Here is a 20,860-nt window from a genome sequence, read left to right on the forward strand (position 1 = left end):
TCCCGCGAATGTCGGTCGATGATACGCATGATCGAAATGCAACAGCGCCAATTAACGCAACACTCGCGTGGACGGTCGATGACGCGATTTTCGTTGGTGGGAAAATGTGGAGCGGAAAAATATCGGAACGTTAACTGGTAACGATGTTCTGCCGTGCGTTTCCGCTCGAAGGATAACGCTGCCATTGCCGTTCACCGTTATATTCACGACGCGCCGCGATACATTATGCATGATCGTGGAGCGATCCCGCCGCGGTTGCATTATTCTTTTTCGCAGGACAATCTATATATCTCTATGTATACGCGATATACAATATTTCGCGTATCGTTGCGCCGTGTTTTTCCGCGGACGCTGCATATTTCCCAACTCGATTGCTAAACGATGAAAACCCTATTCAACGTTGCTGGAATACGCTGATACATATGTACACGCATTACCATTCATATTCGGACAATGTAGCCGATTTGTAACAACAATGCATAAACGTTAACAAAATGCGTAAACGAATAAAGAAAGACCGATGATCGGAAGCAACATTTATCAGCCTTCCGAACAATCCACAAATATTAAACGTATTTAATTGAGATTTAAAATGAGAACAAGATCGAAATATAAAGATACAAGGATCGCAATAAGGTTGAGCGCCCGATAATCTGTAATTTAGCATTCTGCGTAATAATAATAATAATAATAATTCGCTGTAACTGTCGGTAAAATTGATCGATAAAATTGATCGATAAAATAAAATTGTCGGTAAAACTGTCGATAAAAACAAACCGGAGATTATCGTTCGATCGAAAGTAACTTGGAACGATAAGAAACTAACCGTTGCTTTTTACAACGAATTTCTTCGATCGAATCGCTTGGCCGCCTTGGAAGGAGAAACCTCGTTTATGGAAGCGCGTGGATCATCAGGTCGAAGATCTGTTTCGATTCACAGGCGTGGGTGCCAAGCAGCCGGGCCAGATGCCCAATTTATCGCGCGTCAAATCGGTAGAGATGTTGGAGAACTTGCGACGACATACAGGATCCTCTGGCACATTCACTTCAAACCGGAGATCTTTCGTCGAAACGAACGCCCTCGGCTAATGCGACTCTTTAAAAAACCTCACGTTACTTTACACAGTTTCTCCGTCTCTGCACTCAAAGTTCTCGTCACATCGCACGCGTCGCGCATTTGGTTGGTTGCGACGAACGTCGCACGAGGACGCACATTCGTGTCGACATCGTCGACGATGCAGCCCGTTTTCCCACGTTGAATAAAACGAGGAAGACGTACACGTCCACGTTTCTCGACGCACGTGCGTTACATAGCGCGTGATTCTCACGTGGGCAGTGTTTAAAAGCGACGTTGATTGCGACGTCGACTAAGCCGTGTCACGGTTACAACGTGCACGTGCACGTAGACGCCGACGAACCGTGGATAGCTCGATATTCACGTTTCTGTCATCGAAACAGGAACAAACAGGCGCGAACTTTCGCGAGCTTGTCTTCCAAAGTTGTATCGGGCACAGTAGAACTTTGTCCTATCGTATATTGGTTATACGAACAAGTTAATACTCGGCTTCGAGTATGGAGATTCATAGCCAAGCCTCTATTAACGGAATTATTATCGGACGTAATTACAATTGCAGCAATAGGTGTTCTTATAATGGATCAATGCGTCATAATCAATACATGCTATCGTTTATTTGTATCATGAATAAATTCCACGTTTAAGCAAGGAGTAGTCGAACGCGATACAGGAATAGCTTAAACAAAGCGATAAACAAGCATACTCCATTTCAATTTCCCCGAGCATTAACTTTTATCAGTCGGACTAATAATACGAGGTGAAGAGATTTACTCGGTTGTTCGGGAATTTTATAATAATGTTATTTACCATATAAGTTCGAAGATAGATATCTACACGTACAGCTTGTAAGAACGTTTATAGAAATAACGCAGAAACGATAGGTTTGTATTTCCAAATTTTACAATGTTCAGTTTAATAGCCCTCTGACGCGAAATTAATGCAATTGTAAATGTGGCGTTTTGCGCGATAAAAATAGAAACACAACGTAGACTTTCTATTCGATAGGAGGAAGTTTGCAATTTTTTCAATTGTCCCACTATCGATGCCAAACAGCGATATCTGTCCAAAATTAAGGTATCGAGATTCGAAGCAAGTTGTAAGCGTAAGGTTTGTTGATATAGAAATCGTCAGAATCGATGACGTACGTTATCGTGTCAAAGTTCGAATCGTAGAAAACATAGACATTCTCTTCGGCTATTCTTCATTACCATAGTAAGGAAATAACACGGAAGTCAGACTTCCGGGTAATGCGTTGAAATCGTTTCGCGCTCCGGTCGAACCTCGTACGAAGGAGCAGCACTCGAACCGGTCGAATTTTCACGGCTGCATAATTCGCCGTGTAACGCCGGTAAACAAGCTCTGTCGTTGATCGTAGGAAGAATATAAGCACACCGACGAGAGGCTTTTGTCTCGTCGGTCTTTGTTCGCGTCGACGGATGTCTCGACGGGTCAATGAATCGGTCCCGACGATTCGCCGGTGGAAATGCGTTTCGTTCAGGCCGCGCCATGCCGATGCACCAGACTGCATTGTTCGCGTGTTTGCGACTTCCACTCCATCCTCGTGATGCACGGCGTGCGTATGGACGTTCGTTCGTTCGCTCACGCGCGCGCACGTGTTCACGAACCCGAGACCACGGCCCACTACGTTAATAGACACGAGTTCCGAGTACCTGGTCGTCGCGGCTGATCATACGCGAAATTCGTGGACCTCGGTCCGGTGCCCATTGACGTAATCGTGGCCCAGATGCGCTCGGTCTTACGCAAAAGTACTCGTTTTCGAGACGTACCACTTGCACAAGCTCACGACCACTGACGCGATGCCGCGATGAAAGGAAAAGGGTCACCTTTTTCGCGACTCTGACGATGCACGAAAGAAAAGATGACGTGTGCATTCGAGTCGGTTTACGTATCCTCCCTCTGCTTTTTCTTCTTTCGTTTCTTCCGAGTCTGTACGTGTCGATGTTGAGAATTGTGTTTTAGAGGATGAATTACACTCGTGTACCGGCTTAAACGTTAATCGACGTTCGATCTCTTCTGTTTCAGGAAATGTCCATGCCGCCCACGCCTCTGACGGCTATCGCCCAGACGCCGAGAAAGGAGCCGGAGTCCAAGTTCACGTTCAATCCTGTGCTAGTAAAGGTGAGCATTAGATTCCGTCTGCTCGCGTAACAAATTTTGGTACGGTATAGATAAACGCTCTTTTTCCATCGTTGCGCACAATTAAAGACTATATATACGCAGAGATCTGCGCGTAAGCATTGTCGAGACACGTGGTAGTTTCGTACGAAGCATGATAATGAGCGTAAAATATCAAGCAAACGACTAATCGATCAGAGCTTTATATTCATACAGAGTCGCGATCCAACGTGCACACGCGAAAGGCATACGTTTCTTACAACTATTTCGAAGAATCGCAACGATATAATAAATCATTTTTCAATTTAAATCCTAAGATTAAAGAACGAATGAAATAAGAAACTCCAAGAAGCGTACATGAAATTATCAAATTCAACATAAAGTGTCTACAGTATGTATAGAGCCAAATAGCAAAAAGAAGCTCATATCATATGAATATCAAAATTATATAGACAGATATACATAGACAAGAAGAGAATTAATTCTATTATGTAAAATTGCGAACATTCTTATTTCAGTATTGAACAACGTGTATCTTTAAACTATAATCTGACGTTTCAGGCGTAATAATAATTCTTAAGGATTTCGATAATTTCCTAATGATTTTTCGAATTTACTTAAATTCTTATGATTGTCCCGATACTTAGAAGCCGTGCTGTGTGTACATAGCACGGTACAAAGAGTCGCGTGAAATTGAGCGATCGCGTTCCCGTTGATTATAGAGAAGCCGTGGCAAATCTTAGGACGCGTATCGATCGTGGAAACGTTTGGAATTGTATCGAGCGACCGAGAAGTGTTTCGTGCCACTTGGCACTGTGTCAAGAAGCTCGCGCTCGACCGAGACGGACGCCTTTCGTTGCGGATAAATCGGCTTTCGCGCAACGCCCGTGTGTCCGTTCTAGAAAACGATCGGTGCGGCCTGTTAAACGCGGAATTTCGGTTTCCTCGTCGTCCACAGGCCACGCTCGCGGTCGCCGAAAACGCTCGCCGAAGAACGCGAGTCCGATCGATCGATGCCGGCGTTTTCGAGCCGAACAAGCTGTAGCTTTCGTGCCACTTGGCTTCGTGTCAAGAGTTTCGTGCGCTGCCGAATGTCGTTTCGTTTCGTTTCGTCGTTGTCGGCGAGAAGAAAAAAAAAAAAAAAAAAGAAAGAAACTGAGAAAGGAAGGACGAAAGAGAAGCGCGCGAGAGTCAGCGTGGATAAAGGGGAAAACGAGCCGCGAGATATCAGTAGCTTCTCTGGTGAAAAGCGGATTAATTTCTCGAGGCTCGTGTTTTCCTTTTTCCGATGCCGAATCGCGTGGGCGCTCGTGGTTTTCCACGCTGCTGACATTCGTCCGACAGCTACGAGGCGACACGATTAATTGAAATTCGCAAGACCGAAACGGTCAGCCAGTTTTCGTGCGACGAAATTTTCCGACGTATGCCGCGACCAGTTTGCTTCTTGAATTTTATCTCCCACGAAATAGTCGTAAAACATGGCGACGTGCTAAAACCACGTTTACGTTAGGCAACTACAGTTGAGATGACCAGGTCGTTCAACCAAAAATAGAAGAATGAGCTATTTTTGGTTGAACGGCTACGAGTCGTTTCAACTTGGTTGACACTGTGTTTACGCGACTGTTGCAAACAAGTTAAGGTAGATCGAATCGATCGATCGATCAACAGTTGCCCAGTGTAAACGAAGTCTTGACGAAAACATTAAAGCGATACGTTTTCACGTGGAATATCTTTCATGACACAAAAATGCAGCGGTACGTTCGTCTATGGTTACACTGGTCAGATTTAGCAGCGTCCCGACGAATTCTTCAGATAAAAGCAATATACAAATTGTTAGGAGTACAGTAGTAGTTTACGAAACTAATAATAACGAAATACCCGTATTTTCCGTATTATAGTAATAGTCTTAACAATCTCGACATTAATATTATTATCGTATTTTGTTATTTGCATGCTGTGATTTGAAATATACTTCTTGCAGTTTCCTATCAAGTTCACAAAGTCTTGGATGAGTTAGTCTCATTTCGATCTTCGAATTCTTCAAATAGTTGCATTCGTTCGAAAATGTACGCCATAAACATATAATTATATTCGTTTCGTTCGATTCGTTCTAATAGAGCAGAAAATAGTTAAAGTCGAATCGTTATTTGACGTGGAAGATCGTGAAGTTACGTTTGTAGGTCGCCTTGATATTATCAATTTTGAATAATCGGTGTTTTTCTTTGCAGTTGACCGAGGTGACGCCGCAGGAAGCCACGAAGCCTCGTAAGTAAAGTTTTCAGTGTGTGTTGCATGCCTCGTGTTTCGGGCTAATCCCCCGTCGAGTGGAAATGCTCGATGGCACGATCGAAGACGGCAATCCTGTTACCTGTTCCATTCGAACGCTACTCTAGTCTATCCGATGCGCCGAAAAGCTATCCCATTATGAGGCTGACGATAACAAGCCTCTCGGTAGTACCAGCTATCCCCTCGTTGGAAATGCTTGAACGGACTACGACGTTTTCTACGCGATCTGCGTTGGTCAAACACTCTCGATCGTTCCCTACGAGATTTTACGTAAAGTAGATTCCGTTTTAAAAGAGCAGCGGTCTGTAAACGGTTGGTCGAGTCTTGCAGAATAAGTGCACGACATTATTATTTTGTCAACGGCTGTTTAACATTTATAGCCTATTACGTAATTAACTTTGGCAAACAAGAGATTTTTATTACCGTACGAAACGAGTCTGATTATCCGTGGTGCAGTGCGTGACAACGACGAATGCTCGGAAACGGATATTTCGGAACAGTTTAACTTCGTTTCCCCTGTTCTTCTTTTCCGCTTTTCTTTTCCTTCTTTCTCCTTTTTCTTTCTTTTTTTTTTTTTTAAGTTCATTTACTGCTTTTGCTTTTATACTTTACACGCGATAATGGTCATGACGAAACTGCCGCGGGCTAATTTAATCGTTGCACGCGGCGTTGTTCGCGAGTCGGTCCTTTTCAACCGGCGAATCTCGTATTATTCTTTGCAACGTGAAATATTTTCATAAAACCGCAGGAATTATTTGCGTGACGGCCCCCGTTGGAAACAAAGTAGCACGGCCTATGAAAAACCTGTGGATTCATTGCGATCCGCAAAAAGCCCGAACGTCAATTTGCAGCCGCGTTTCGCAGTCACTGACCTTTTCCATTAACTCACCGTCCGGGGAAATTTATATTTGACTCCGACGGTTTCGTATACACGGTTATACGCGTTTATATGCGCACGGACGGACAGACGGTGGGAAAATATATATTTTGGCGACGCGCGGAAAATTTACGTTACACCAGCTGATTCGATAACTGTTTACCTTAAACACCTAGAATTTTTTTAGAGGCACGTAACACAGGTGCTGTGGTTGACCGTCGTGTGATTTATGCTTCATCGAGTATCAGATATAAAATGTGAAACGTTGTCCATTCACTGCGTAACTTTTTTTTACTTGCTTCAGATTTTTCTTCATTCGTTCATAAATTTTTTCTTGTGGTTGTCGATAGCTGATCGAGTATGAGGCGGAACGAAATTAAATACCCATTGAATCTCGTTTAATTCTAATTAAGCTTCAAATAATAATTAGTTGAATTTGAATTAATTAGATATTACTTGAAATAATAATTACTATGCGCATAGATGTATAGGTTACAGACTAAAAATTTCAAACCATGTTTCCGACTGCGTTTATTTCAAATCTTCTATTAACCTTCTATTAATCTGTAATGTTAATCGAAAATCGATATTACAGGCATCGGAAACGCACAATTGCGTTTTCACAATTGTTTTCACTCCGACACATCGTTTATATACAATTTCAAACTTTTCTCTCGCGATATATTCGCCGTTCGGTCATAACAAACGGATTTTCATGAATGAATAAATCCACCGATAGGCGACGATGACAGTGTGATGGAATATTTCCATGACTCATTGTATGCCCGGCTATAGTGTTTCGACAATCGAACAAATTTAGATTTTATCTCAACAATTACAAAATAAAAATCAACTGAAAAAGAGGCGATAGTAGTTGACACACCGCGACAGAAGATCAACCGAGATGTAAAAAATATTTGTGAATGGTCACGTTTTACAAATTTCCGATTTACGTAACAGTCGGTCCGTGAAATGCGAGGCGCGCGCCACAAAATTTTTACCAGATCCCATGTTTGTTCACGAAAATCCAAATATTTAGTTAGCTTTCGGCCTGACTACTCGCATGCTGGCCGACGTCACAGCTTGCCACGCGTATAACGGGGACCATTGTCAAAAATGGAGAATCACGTCAAGCCGGATTGTCCGAGGTCCAGGGCAAAAACCTGTGGATTCATTGATATTCGAATGTTTCTAAACGATGCGCACGCGGATTGGTGGGGGCGTTCAAACTCGAGAGAGGGTGAGGGAGCAGCAAGGGATACTGTTTCATGAATTAACCATTCGACGTGGCGGCTCTCCCTTCCGTTTGACGTCGATGCTCGAATATACACTGGCCACTTTGCGACGCCTATTATCGTCGCCGTTACGAACGTGTACGCGCGCGTGTTGCACCCCATGTCCCTCGCGGGCCGCGGGCTGAGAATTTGCTTCTCGCTTCGTATATTTGAGTTTGCCTCACCGCGCGCGGTAGACCGATCTCGCGACTATCACGCATCCCGCGTGTCAAATCCTCGAAAATCGACGCTTCTCGATTCTCCCGTTTTATTCCGTGCGACTTTGAACTAATTAGCGGCTCGATTCTTTCACTGCTAATTTCGCATTCGCGAAAAATCACAGGTTGTTGATATTAATATATATATCTCTCTCGTATAACACCAATGAATTTTTCTTGCGCGATTAAGCCAACTAAATTTACCGATTTATTAGTAAATTTTTCAAGTCGTTAATGTCGAAGTGATCGCCACTTCTAAGAAAACTCTATACATCTGGTCTTCGGTTTTCTCAAGCGCTAAGGTCATCGAGAGCGCATAGACAAAAGAATGCGTCGATGACAGACCATACGCGGTACACGTGCGACGTTGGCTTCAGGGTTCTTTTAGTCTCAGGGTAACATTGCTAGCGTGCGCATCTGGGCCAGCTTACATTGTATTCCACACTTTATACTTTAATATTCACAATATATATATATATACTTACAATACCTTACAACACCTTACAATTTACCCACGTGTTTCTTTAATTCCACATATGTTCAACGCTACTAACTAACAAACTATGCTATGAAACTTGTATTGTTGTAAGTCGAAAATGTTTGTGAGATGTCAACGAAGACTTTTGGCATCAGCCAGGGCCATCAAATGGGCAAATTCCGGTTTCATATTTACATACCGTACATCGAATAACCTTAACAGTTAATTAGTAGCTAATGGTGTTAATAAATTCTCTTGCATAAGAGCAGCGAGTATGATAAGGAAACAAATGATATTTTACAAGCAAATTCTACGAATCACGAGTCTCTTAATAATCTTATATCATGTAATACTATGAAATAGTAAACGAGAAACGTAACCAACGACTCGTAAATAGTTTCTTTAATACCACTATTTGGTGAATTAATGTGCAAAAGGATTCTGCGAGCCACCTGCTCGGATATCTGCATTTCTGCAGAAATATCATTCCAAATCCACCACTGCTAAGCGACCGCACCGCTGTAGCTCGAATGAACGAGAATCGTTTGGATTATCCGGCGGAACGTTAGACTTTTACGGGACGACTGGCAGAATCTAATCTCGGAATCTGCCGCTTCCGGTTCCCCTTTAGCTTCCTAATTTACCTTGGTGGCCGGTATATTTCTCCGCGGCCACTTCCTGCCCTGTCGGCGCAAGCGGCGAAACGCCCACCGACACGGCAGAGAGGTCGGGCCACGTTTTAACCTCTTGCCCCGAACGTGCCAGTGGCTTCCTCTTTATCAGGGAGAACGGACTCGAGGACGTCTCGAGCTGATTAAGAGGAGGGAACGCGTTAACCGCGTCGGAATTGTAATGCGCGTGCCTCCAACCGCCTACCAGCGGCACGCTTCCACGCCGAATTCATCCACCTGTACTCTTCCCCGCCTATGCCTCTCTCTTCTCTGTATAGGTGTTAACGAGCGAGGGTGTGATCGCGTGACCGACGACCTTTTAGGCAGCGCGCCGCTACGGCTAAAAGGCCCCGGGTTCCTACGTTCATTTTCGACCGTAACGTTTGGCTTTCGATGCACCCCCGTGATCTCAGCAAACGCTCGAATTACTCTCGTTCACCCTCGAACTTTTCCTTTGAATCTCCGTTTTTAAATGTATAGAGATTTGGAGATCCGACAGTGTTTTGTTAACTGGTCAGATATTAGGTCGAGTAACGTAGGGAATCAAATAACGAAAGGAAGAAATTAGCAGAAAGTCGACCAATTTGGATTTCGAGAGCAGCATATTTAGGCACGATTAACGTTGACAATTATCAATGTGGTGGATCGCGAATTCATAATTTCTCATAGAAATTGTGTAAGATTGGCAGGCTATATTTTTTAAAGATTTGGTTGTTGGTACATAATATAGACAAACATTTTTTTTCGTGTATTAGGTTGTCCGAAAAGTTTCTTTCGTTTTACGAGGAAATAATAGACGCACAACGTTTTTTGTTTTATATTATTTCGTCGAATTACGTACGATCCATTTTGTTCTGTCGAGATAAACACCGCGATATTTCACAGACTTGGTTTCACGTTTGTACAAAGATGCACTGTTGTAAAAAACACGTTTGCGAGAGAAAGACACATTTTGGGCAACCTAATATTATGTATTTTCTTTTCCATATACAATTCATTTTGATTTGCTTGCTACGAGATTTATATTTTGATCGTCGGTAGATCCAGTGTTAAATAGACGCAAGCATCGTATTTTCTGTATGTTGCGTCACGAACTCTTCCCCATTTAGACGCGAAAGTACGCGAGTGACAGCTCGTAGAACGAAGGTGAACGTACAACGACAGCTTCTCCTAACAAATAGCCACGCAGCAGCGCCTCGGCTCTTCCTTCTTCGACTACACCTTCAGTCGTGGTCTGGTTGTGCCACGGTGGTTGCTGTCTTCTTCTTTCTTTGTGTAAACCCTCTTTTTCACCCCCTCCTCCGCCTTCAGACGATATTTTTCCTTTTTCGCGCGTCTCCCTCGTTTCCTGGTCCTTCTGCAGGCTCCTCTCTGGCGTTCCTCTTTTCGTCTGCCGCGATACGTCGAGAAGAATAAGCGAGAGAACGACGAGACGAAGTGGTTTCCATGGGAACGAACCGTTCCATGGTTCTATCGTCGGATCGAGACAGGACACTCGCCGATCGACGCCTTTCTTCTGTCTATCGACGTGTCCTAGGTCAAGTAATATCTCGCTGCACTATTGTCAACGCTCGAGAAACGTCGAAACGCTTGGTCCTTCTGTTGCCGTTTCTTCTGCTCGAATAGACCGGTGAATTGTAATCGATGGTATCGATGTCTTGGAAATTTCGTCCAGTCGCGCTCAAACGACGATGTGTATGGTGTGTTATTAAAAGAAGAAAGGGTTCCAGACTTTTGAAGTTTGTTATACTCACAGAAACGAGTAAAAAACGACTAACCGATGATAGGTGGTACAAGTAATCCTTCTGGCGTAAAATACCGTTGATTTCGTACCGAAACGAGTGCTTCTTCGACCAGAATCTTTTAAAGTGAACGCGGCTATTTTTTAACACCGTGTATATAAATCAAAGAAAAAAGCAAAGAGGTTTGGCGCGAAAACTGCCAATTGCTCGAAAGAAATTTATTAGCCGGGCGGAGCGGTTGAAAGGCGGCGCGCACGGGACTCTCGAGTACTTCGCGAAGTTTTCATTAGTAAGAGCCGATAAACTCGCGAAGACTTTGCCGGCTTGTCCGTGGGATAATCGCAGTAATTATCCATGGACCGATCTGCCTCGAATACCGCGACAGGGAATTTCAAGTTTGCGGTAGTAACTCCGCCAGTACTATCGCCGGTGTACGGCAATTCCCGTGACATTAATTATTGAAATCGCCCCCGGCACTCTTCTCCATTCCGTATTTCTCCGTCTTTCTTTCTCTTCCTCCATCCCTCGTATATATTCTGTCCCTCGATCTCACCGTCTCTTTCTGCCTGCTTTTCCCTTCTCTGCACTGTCTCATCTTCGTTGCTCGTTTCGTCCTCCTTTCGTCCTCGTTCCACCCTGGCGACTGGTCTGGTACCCGGTGCGCACCTCTCGCGGCTGTCGTAGCTCTCGGTCTCGTTTTCTAGTTCGAAGGAAGTCCCTTGGGCGAAGTTCGCCGAGAAGCAGACAGAAGCTCCGTCACTTAATATTCAATCGCTCAGTCGTCTTGTCGCCGGTGGATCGCGACGAGAACAAACGAGACCAATAAATTAATATCGTTGATCGAGGTTTTCTTCTCTCTTTCGTTTATCCGTCTCGTTACTTTCGTCGCTGGCGATACGGTGTCCTCGAATATACGTAACGTTTATTATACATCGCCGTGCCGACGTAGAATTTCGTTCTTTAGTCGATGAAACTTTAAATGGAAACTCCAGTGCGACGTAAACGGAGGCGAGCTGGAATTCGTCGAATTGGAAGAAATATCGCGTACCTGGCGATTCGATCTCGGTCGAGGATAAAATCGACTTACTCCATTCTGTCTTTTATTACGGTGTTATTTCGAGTTGAGAGTGCGCGCCCTTAGTTGCGCCAAGTGCATGCGATTATTTTATTTCGCGTGTGGTCGCGTGCTCCTGGACTATCTGCCCGTTGCCAGAACGATCGCAATCTAGCCATGTGAAGGCTGCTTAATATTGTGCGTGGAAACTTGCTTTAACGGCATTAAAGCTGTACGATAATGGCCAGCCGCCAGAATCGGCCAGCTCCAACAAATTGAAACGCGTCACGCCAACTGGCCACGTCTTTGGAATCCGATAAACCCTTCGCCGTTTCTTTTCTTCTAATTAAACGCACAATCTCTCTCTGTCTCCACCATTCCTATGCTCGTCGTTTCTCTATCGATGCCCGAGCTGTAAATAGCTCAAATTGCAAATTACGATGCTCGTGAGGGAGCGGAAGTAGCGAGAAAATTGCGAAGCGAGTGGACGAAATACCAAGCTCGGCGAACGACTTTATCTCGATTCGAGCACGCGATTACACGGATCGCGTTGATGACAGCTTCTTCGAGTTTGTCTACCGTGGTATCGCGATAATTCTCATCTTGATGTAATATATCTCGCGCGATCCGACATAATTCTTAACCATTACGTCAACGAAGACGCGCCCCTAACAATACCAAGCCGACGACGAAACTCTAACAAGCAACGTAATCCGTTCCGCCGATTCTACGTCCCTCGAAGGAAGTATCGTTGACAGTCACGAGCACGCATCGACGTAATTACGACGGGAGCAAAACAGCTTTCGAGGAAGTTGCACACGCAATCGAGAACTATGAACGGAACTTCGCTCGGTTCTTAATAAAGTCAGGGGTAGAGGAGACATCTCGAGAATCTCGGACGATCGCTAGGGAATCATTAACCGATGACGTTGTTGCTTTGTAGCAGAGAATAGCCGTTAGATGTCCAGCTGCATCGTCCATGTTCACCGCTTTTTACACGCTCCTTTTTATCGTCATAGCTCGTCACGACACCGGTCTATCCGTTCTTCATGATCGTAAACGCGTAGTTCCTCGCGACAAGATGGCCTCGTAAAGTGAGTATTTATCGATACGCGAGTTTCTGGTAGTTGTGGAAAAAGGTCAGCGTTCTTTTTCTTCCTTTCAGGAGCCTGCTAAATGCACACGTGCTTCTAAACATTACGCTCGAGTTATATTTTACAAAAATATCGAAAGAATCGTAAATCCTAGATATTTCAGCAGGATTTTAGACGACAGCCTAATCTATGCCAATAATTTTCATCGTTATTGTCTATAATATAAATACAGGATTATGAAACAGTTGGCAATGAACCTTGTTGTATCGCTACGTGAACATTGCTCCCTGTAAGATGGCACTGCGTGTCCTGTCGAGAAATAATGACGCGTATATTCTTGCAATTAGTACGAACTTGTCGGAATAAAAAAGATGGCAATCTCTTTCTGTTATTTTCTTAGCGCTTTATCAGTGTCACCTTACAGCGTATCGCGATGAAAAATACGAGATTTTGCGCGTATGCTTCGATAAAAACAATCATAACGTGTCGCGTTGTATTCGATCAGCGAAAGTAGATTAGGTCCTGCTTTTTTTAGTGTCTTATTACCTTCGATACGAATTCATGGCGATAAAAAAATTCTAACTTCGCTGGATTATTCGTTAATAACTAAGCAGAATACTTTGACGGATCGATAAAAAGGGAACAGATCGGTATAAAGCCACGCGGATACCATGCATCGCGTGTAAACGACGCGATTCGTTGGCGGTTAAATTCGAAAAGTCTATAGAACGAAGGATGACCAGTTGGCGGGCTAATTTATTGGGAAAATGCAGTTTCAGCGAGTAGCACACCTTTGACATTTGCCTGAATCGATACCTGTTGAGCCATTCGTCGGGCGTCGTACGGCCCGCTGGTGCAGCTGGTATTATTACAAGCGGTGTACACGTGTCCACGGGCCCGGTGCGTGTATCATTATGTCAGTTCATGAATATATGCACGCTGTATCTATCTCATGGTCCCGCGAGCGATCGATACCGCGCGTTTTTGCCCCGATTGTCGCTCGATTACCCGTCTCGCCGACGGCTAATCGGGATCGCAATTACGTTTGCCTGCTGCTACCGATAAAGTATCCCCGTGAAATACGGGAGCATAATCGAGCGAATTATTAACCAGCGATTGTAACGAGGAACAATACGCCAGGTTCGTTTCGGTTTCCATTAATCGAGGGTCGGTTTTATTCGGCTGACCTCGAATAAGAAATGGCAAACGTTCGTAATGTCAATCCTCGATTGATGCGATCAGATCGCTGATTAACGGGTAGTAAATAGATCGCGGACGTTTATGCACGTTCATATTTCTATGGATACAATCGAAGAAGGTAGGGGAAAGATAGGCGATAAATTATGTTTTCTGTCTTTTACCAGGTAGCAACTTGAGGATATAAAATACGTAGTAGAAGCTGTGGAGGGAAAAGTAAAAAATAGAAAACGACAACAATTTGACATACGCGGCATCGATCGAACAGAGGCATTCGGCCTCTGGTTTATTCACAACATTCGTGGAATAGTTTTACGAGAGGTTGATTGCTGCGAGGCTTACGAAAGACCCGCAATTACAACAATCAACTATGAGTTCGTTTACTCGTGATTTCCAAATCGGTTTAATTCCTGCCTTCATAATATACATGGTCTACGACGTCGATTCGTCCAAGAATTTAGCGACGTGTGTTACTTACACGGTGGAAGCAGGCGCCACTGCGACTAGGCTGGATCGAAAATTGATACACCGTGTGCGTGCTCGTCGAGTCGATTACGAGCGTGTAACAGCCATTACGGTTTAATGCGGGATATTCGATCGACCCGATAAATCTGGCCAGGTGCCACGCAGCTAACACGCGCGTCCACGATAAAAGTGTCGTCGTCGAGGTAATCAGAGACAGATCCTAGAGTATTATAGGAGATTTCTATTTCTAGCAGCGAGAAGAAGTACTCTCCAGTGTCCACGATTTCGTTTACCTCTGCTCCTTGCAGAATTATCGATCCTCCGAGCGGTAGAAGGAAATTCTTTGGGAAACGGCCGCGTGTACTGCAGTTAAGACAGTAGTTAAAGTTGCGATTACGCGTCGATAAACGCGTCCATTCTCGAGAATTCTCCGGTTGGGTCGATTCACGAGGGAACGAGCCGCGAATAAAGTTCGTGACTCGGTCTTGGAATTACTTTCCAAGTCCTCGCTCGCTTCCGAGCGTAAGCGGCGTTAACCAGCGTCGGGACAAACCCTCGTGAAGGGTAGCTATACGTCGGAGGGGTTGTACACGTGCTGAACCAAATTAAATATTGAATATCGAGCCCTCCTCCCCACGGCGCTGTCAGTTACCTCTGTATACTATCGAGCGGCTTGACCTACTTGTCCAATTATGCTATACAGTGCGACGTGAAGTCGTTAAATCACGAGTTTCGGGCCAGCCGAAAGATACGTCCTCCTGTTATCTCCGCTATCGATCGACCTCCGGATTAACACTAATTCGATGCATCCTTTTCCACGTTTATTCTATTTTACATTTTCTACGTTTCGTTTGATTTCATTTTCGAGTGAAAAGTATGTCGCTTTCTATAGAAGAGTAATTCCACTACAAAACTATCTTTTCGTTTGATTTCGGGATTACATATGTACGTGGTTTTGCCGTCTTTTCGAACATTTAAGAGATATCACGAATATTAATTAACGTAACGATTAAGCTAATATTATTCGTCTCTTAGACGAGAAGAAACGAATGGACGTGCATTTCAAAAGGATTATTATCTGCAAATATATCAGATTATCACCTTCTTCGATTATTTCGTATTAAAGGACTTCTTGTTATTCCAACTAACGAACGACGTAAAACTCAGAAAATGAACAGAAATGGGCCTATCGTATCTTCCTCGTGACTCAATTTTTTTTATGGACGGGGAAAAAGCTGTTGAAATAAAAATTAGCGAGAATTTGAATACGCGGTATTTTGAATTCCTAGTACTTGAATCTAAAGTGTAATGGGACTCTAGCTTGTTTAACTGTAATTTGAAAATTATTGGTTCACAGTGTCGACACGATTCTCCTTAGAATCGTTGATCGATTAAAAGTCGTGATGAAATCTAGACATATAACCTATCCCGTTTTATACATATTTCATCTATTTTTTTTAATAACAATCACGACGAACGAATCGCGTGTTTTGTTTTCATTCCTCGATTCTCGTGCTTTCTGCGTTCCTTTTTCGGTGCCGTTAGTTAGTCGTTTCTCGTGAAACTATTCGAACGGAATATTGGATTCGCGAGATTAATTCGTCGACGCGAACAAAGGTGGTAGATCGCGTTACGACCGTCGTCGCAGCCTGCAGCGATGGTTATGTCATTGGAACGTTGGCGTATCTCGATCACGGTTAGATCGTGTTTCTGTCACGCTGATGACGTTTGCTAGCGATGCCTGCTAATTTGTAGTGTTTGATCGCGTAACTGCGGGATGACGCGCCTCCAGCGTTACTTCTGCTCATCCGTGTGGACGGATTCTCGGCAAATGATGTCGTCATCTCCTTTGACATCCGCGTATGCCAGTATCACCGTGCTTCTCTTATTAACCGACGGCTTTTCCGCTTAACCATATTCGACTAACACGACCGTACGTATCTACGTATACGGTGTTGCGGATTACTTCGATCGAGTGGAAAAGTTGTTCCTTTGCCTGGTTTCTTCGACGAGAGCAAATTGCCAGCGGCGAGCCGAGCCAGACGTTAAAAACTCGAACGTAGACACGCTAGCAAGGAAAAGAGAGTTTATTGTCGACTGGGTTTAAGGGATAAAGAGGGAGGGAGAATGAAAGAAGGAGAGAAGGTCCATTTTCCTAATAACGTCGGATTCGGCCTCGATCGAAAGGTTAGGTTCGTCGACTCTCGTTTTCTCCTTTTCTACGGCGTTCCCGTCTCTTGTTAAGCGCGCCCTTTCGCTAGCCCCGTGACACGAACGCCGCCTTTTCAACCCCTTCGACCCGTTTCCCGCTGTTCCATCGTCATCCTCTTCAAATTTTCTAAGGTCTTGCGAGAAAAGACTGCGGAGACTCTCGCGACCGCTTTGCTCCCGATAAATTATAAGACTGCGAGCGGTGCGCATAATGCGACCGCGAAAGACGAGACAGAAGCGTTTATACGATATCGATCACGCGGTCTTCGTAGGGTGGCACGCGACGTCTCTCTGAAAGGGAGCCGTTCATTCAGAATGGTAGAAGAAAGGATCGTTAACGATCGCGCGGAGAGGAACACGGAGTCGAAACGAGAAAGAGTTTCGAGGATTCCTTTCTCCTTTTCACAGACCGGTCGGAGAGTGTTGACGATGGCGATGATGGTAAGAGCGCGAGTGGAGGCGAGTGGGAGAGAGTAGGTGGTGGAATTTATACGCGAAATCCGCGCGGAATTTCATTTCGTCTTTCATCGAGCGCGAGCCACAAGCGGCGGTGGCGGCGGCAAAGGAAAAAAGGGAGAACGATTTTGTGCGCGGGAACAGAGAAGAAAGGGTGCGAACAGTGGCGGCAGAAGAGCGTGGAAAAAAGGGTGGCCATAGTCGAAGGGACACGAGAAGAAGAGAGGCGAAGCGAAAGGGGTCGATAACACATATCCATCCTCTACCCTAGCGGCTCTCCTCTACCTCCTATCTATTCTGCCCGCCAACACCCTCGAATCAGTCTCCGCGCAAGCAAGCAACCAGGCAAGCAAGCAGCTCCCAGTTACTTAACGTGATTAAATCCACCTCCACGGCCCTCTACCTCTCGCACCCTCTATGGCCGAACCACGTCGATTCGTCTCCTCCGGTCTTTTCTTCGCCCTATTTATCCTCGTGCTGATCTATTCCCGCGGATTCGATCACCAACCGTTTACTTGTTCGCGTTTTATTGCTTAAAACGGCCTTCGCGCTCACCTCCAACGTCCCCTTTTTCGCTTCTGAATGCACGCGCTCGATCGTTGGCTACTCTTAACCCTGCTAACCTATTCACTGATATTCGAGTGTTCGCCAGGCAGAGAATCGTCGCATCCATCGCTATTTCAAAAGGATGCACTCGTTCTCTCGCGGCCACTGCCAAAGGAATACCCGCGTCACGGTTCTCCACCGATCGACCGCCACGCTTTTCCTTCTTTCACCGTAATACATCGATTCCTGCATCCTTTTTTCTTCCACCTGAATCGATCGTTCTGTCAAAAGAGTCCTTCAGACAAAAGTCGAGGTATTGTACGATCGTTTCAATTGAAAAGTTCAACGACACTTTTCGCGCCCGAATCGTATCCTTCTAAAATTTAATCGCTGTCTCGATGATTCGAGCACCTATTCGAACGACGTAAGAAATGGCGTGAAAGGGAGCCACTTCCGCCAAGAAAAGACTTCTTCTCGAGATCTATATATAGTTCGGTGAGCCAACGAAAATGGTGAATCACGTTTTTCGTACGAAACACAGTCGCGTTCGGGTCGCACCTTCGACGCATAATCATCGGCGGTACGTCACGATTCAATAATAGCTTTGGAAACGAATAATGCAGCCGTGTTTTCGATTCGATCGAGTATATATATTCTTCTGACCAGTTGGTTTATTTACAATTGTGATTTAGTGGGCTCCGTAGGATTTTAATTCGCCGTGCAATGTATCTGGAGCGTTCGCGCGCTCCTTTTCTCCGTGGAGAAACGAACGTGCGAACACGGGAGGGGCCACTTCCGGAAGGAAGAGGTTACCAGGCCGATACGCTTGGCCGAAGCGTCTCGACGCATGGTGTACGTTGCGTCACGTCGACGAAGTCGATGACCCACCTCCGTCTCTTCCTCTTCTACCTTCTCTTTCTCCCTTCTCCTTTCCGTTCCTGCACGAATCCATCGGAGAAGACTGCACACGAGACCAGAACACATGCATCGCGCCACGGAAACGGACGTCTGCGACTTTCTCGTGCGTAATCGTGGGTCAAACGGATCTGCCCTCTCGCCGCTAATTCGATATTTGTCGCGCGATCCTCTCGAAAGCCAAGACGATTAATCCCGTGCCTCTTAAATTTTTCAATCTTCTCGTCTGAATATGTGGTTGGTGTGTAATTGAAACGAATAAATCGAAGAACGGAGGAAAAAGATGAATCACTTTCTTCTACAGTTTTATAAACAATCGTAAACACCAAAGTAAATGATACAAAATATATAAAGTAACGTCGTTCTTTTCAACGGTTGACGAGTATAATTCCTGGATTCGTATATTCGAATATCTCGTCTATGCATCTCTAGCATTCGAAGCACAGTGGCAAAAATTGTCGGTGGCAGAAATCGTCTCCTACATCTGGTAAAGTTTCGACAACGAATGGCACGCTTGGAACGAAGGTAGTTAACTAACTGTCCGTGGATCGTCTTCTTTGTCGCTTTGGCCCGACTCGATTCAAGCGTCTTCAGTTTATCGAATGAATTTTTTTTTTGCTCGGAAGAATTGTCATGCGTCGAGAAGTTAATTAAGAGCGAGCGAGACTGAGAGAAGAAAACGAGAGAAGGCGAGCACTCCTCTCCTTTTCTTTCGTCTTAATTGGAGGGCTCTTTTAGCAATTAGAACGCGAAGGGAATTCTTTTCTCTTAATAATTCGCCGTTACGAAGATATAAACGAACCTTTCAAGAACATCCCGCGGAACCCTTGCTCACCCGTGGCTGGCCTCTTGCTTTCTGTATTTTCGCCGCGGTTCTTGGCATTCAAGCAAGGTTTGCCGGCAACCGGCTGCCTAAGCCCACAAAATTTATTTTATATCCCCAGTTTTAGGTGAATAGGGACGAGCCATTGAGATCCTTTCTGCTTCTTCGAGCCGTTGCGCTCGTTTCTCGTTCGCCGCGGTATGCTGTCTACGGGAAGGATTTTCCTTGGGAAATCTTATATGAAAAGATGCGCGCGGAGAGTTTGGGAAGGGGCGAAGGGGAGTGCAGGACGAGCAAGAGATGTTCACCCTTTGCCGGCGATCTGACCCGAGCCGGGCTGGTTATTCATAAGGCAGATATCGAGCCAGCTCTCGAATGCAAATCGAGCGGAAGTCAACGATGAGCCGAAACGACGAGCATCTTCGTTTTTCTCCTCGTCGACCGTCGTCGATGGAGATTTATAGAAAAAAAGAAAAGGGGAAGGAAAAAAACGAAGGAGAAAGGGAAAAGGAAAAATAGGAAAGGGGAACGAAACGAAGTAGAGAATAGGAAGGAAATGCAAAACGGCTCGATTAAAACTCTTCAGGCTCGTTTAATCTTTCCCCCTTCGCTTAGCTTATGATTCTTCCTCATGGTCGTTCGGTTTGCCTTTCAGCCAATCGGCCAATTCTATGGTGAGACGCGAATATATGCGCGAAAGTTACGATGGAATTTCAATGGCGAGTTACGGATCATTGGTACTCGTTTCCCATGACGAAGGCTCCAGAACTTGGAAATAACTTCATTCAGACCTCAAGTTCACATTCGCTTTTATTGGAATATATCGGGGTTCATTGAAAAGCTTATAGCGAAATCGAAAAAGAATTTACAGTTTAGTTTTGCAGAATTAGTTTAGTTTTGCAGAATTAGTATTTCATCGAATAGGACGAGCTTCGACAAATTTTTTGTCTCGTCTGATGAATTCCTTCGCGAAGCTTTTACAGTCTTAGACAAAATTAGACAAATTTTATAACAGTTGCGATAGATTCCAGCGGAACTAGGAGAATTTGGTATCGTATTTTGCTCAACAAGATAACCGGATATTTAAATGTAACGTTCAGTAATTAATTAAAAAAAACTTTTCTCGTCCTTGCTATCAAATCGATGATCTACGGGCGCTTAATTCGAACACGGGTCACGGATCGGCTTTTGACGCCAATCTCGTATCGCGATATCAAAGGAGCGGACACGCGACGGGTTCGCGTGTGCCCGTTGAATCGCGGCACGAGGATAGAACACAGGAGAGAAAAAGGTAGAAAGCGGAGACGCCACGGAAGCGTACGACCTTCGGCGTGGTATCGAT

At 44.8% G+C, this 20,860-nt stretch overlaps 1 protein-coding gene across 9 annotated transcripts in view; it reads left to right on the forward strand.

Annotated features, from left to right (window-relative positions):
• LOC132907675 (AF4/FMR2 family member lilli-like) overlaps nucleotides 1–20,860 on the forward strand; it is a 162,615-nt gene that overhangs the window by 108,856 nt on the left and 32,899 nt on the right. For all 9 annotated transcript variants that reach the window (XM_060960988.1, XM_060960990.1, XM_060960997.1 and 6 more), the window contains 2 exons: nucleotides 3,119–3,214; nucleotides 5,440–5,476. In XM_060960988.1, coding sequence (XP_060816971.1) covers nucleotides 3,119–3,214; nucleotides 5,440–5,476 — 133 coding nt within the window. The remainder of the gene's footprint in view (nucleotides 1–3,118; nucleotides 3,215–5,439; nucleotides 5,477–20,860) is intronic.

This window comes from Bombus pascuorum, chromosome 6 (genome assembly GCF_905332965.1).
Source record: "Bombus pascuorum chromosome 6, iyBomPasc1.1, whole genome shotgun sequence".
NCBI lineage: Eukaryota > Metazoa > Arthropoda > Insecta > Hymenoptera > Apidae > Bombus > Bombus pascuorum.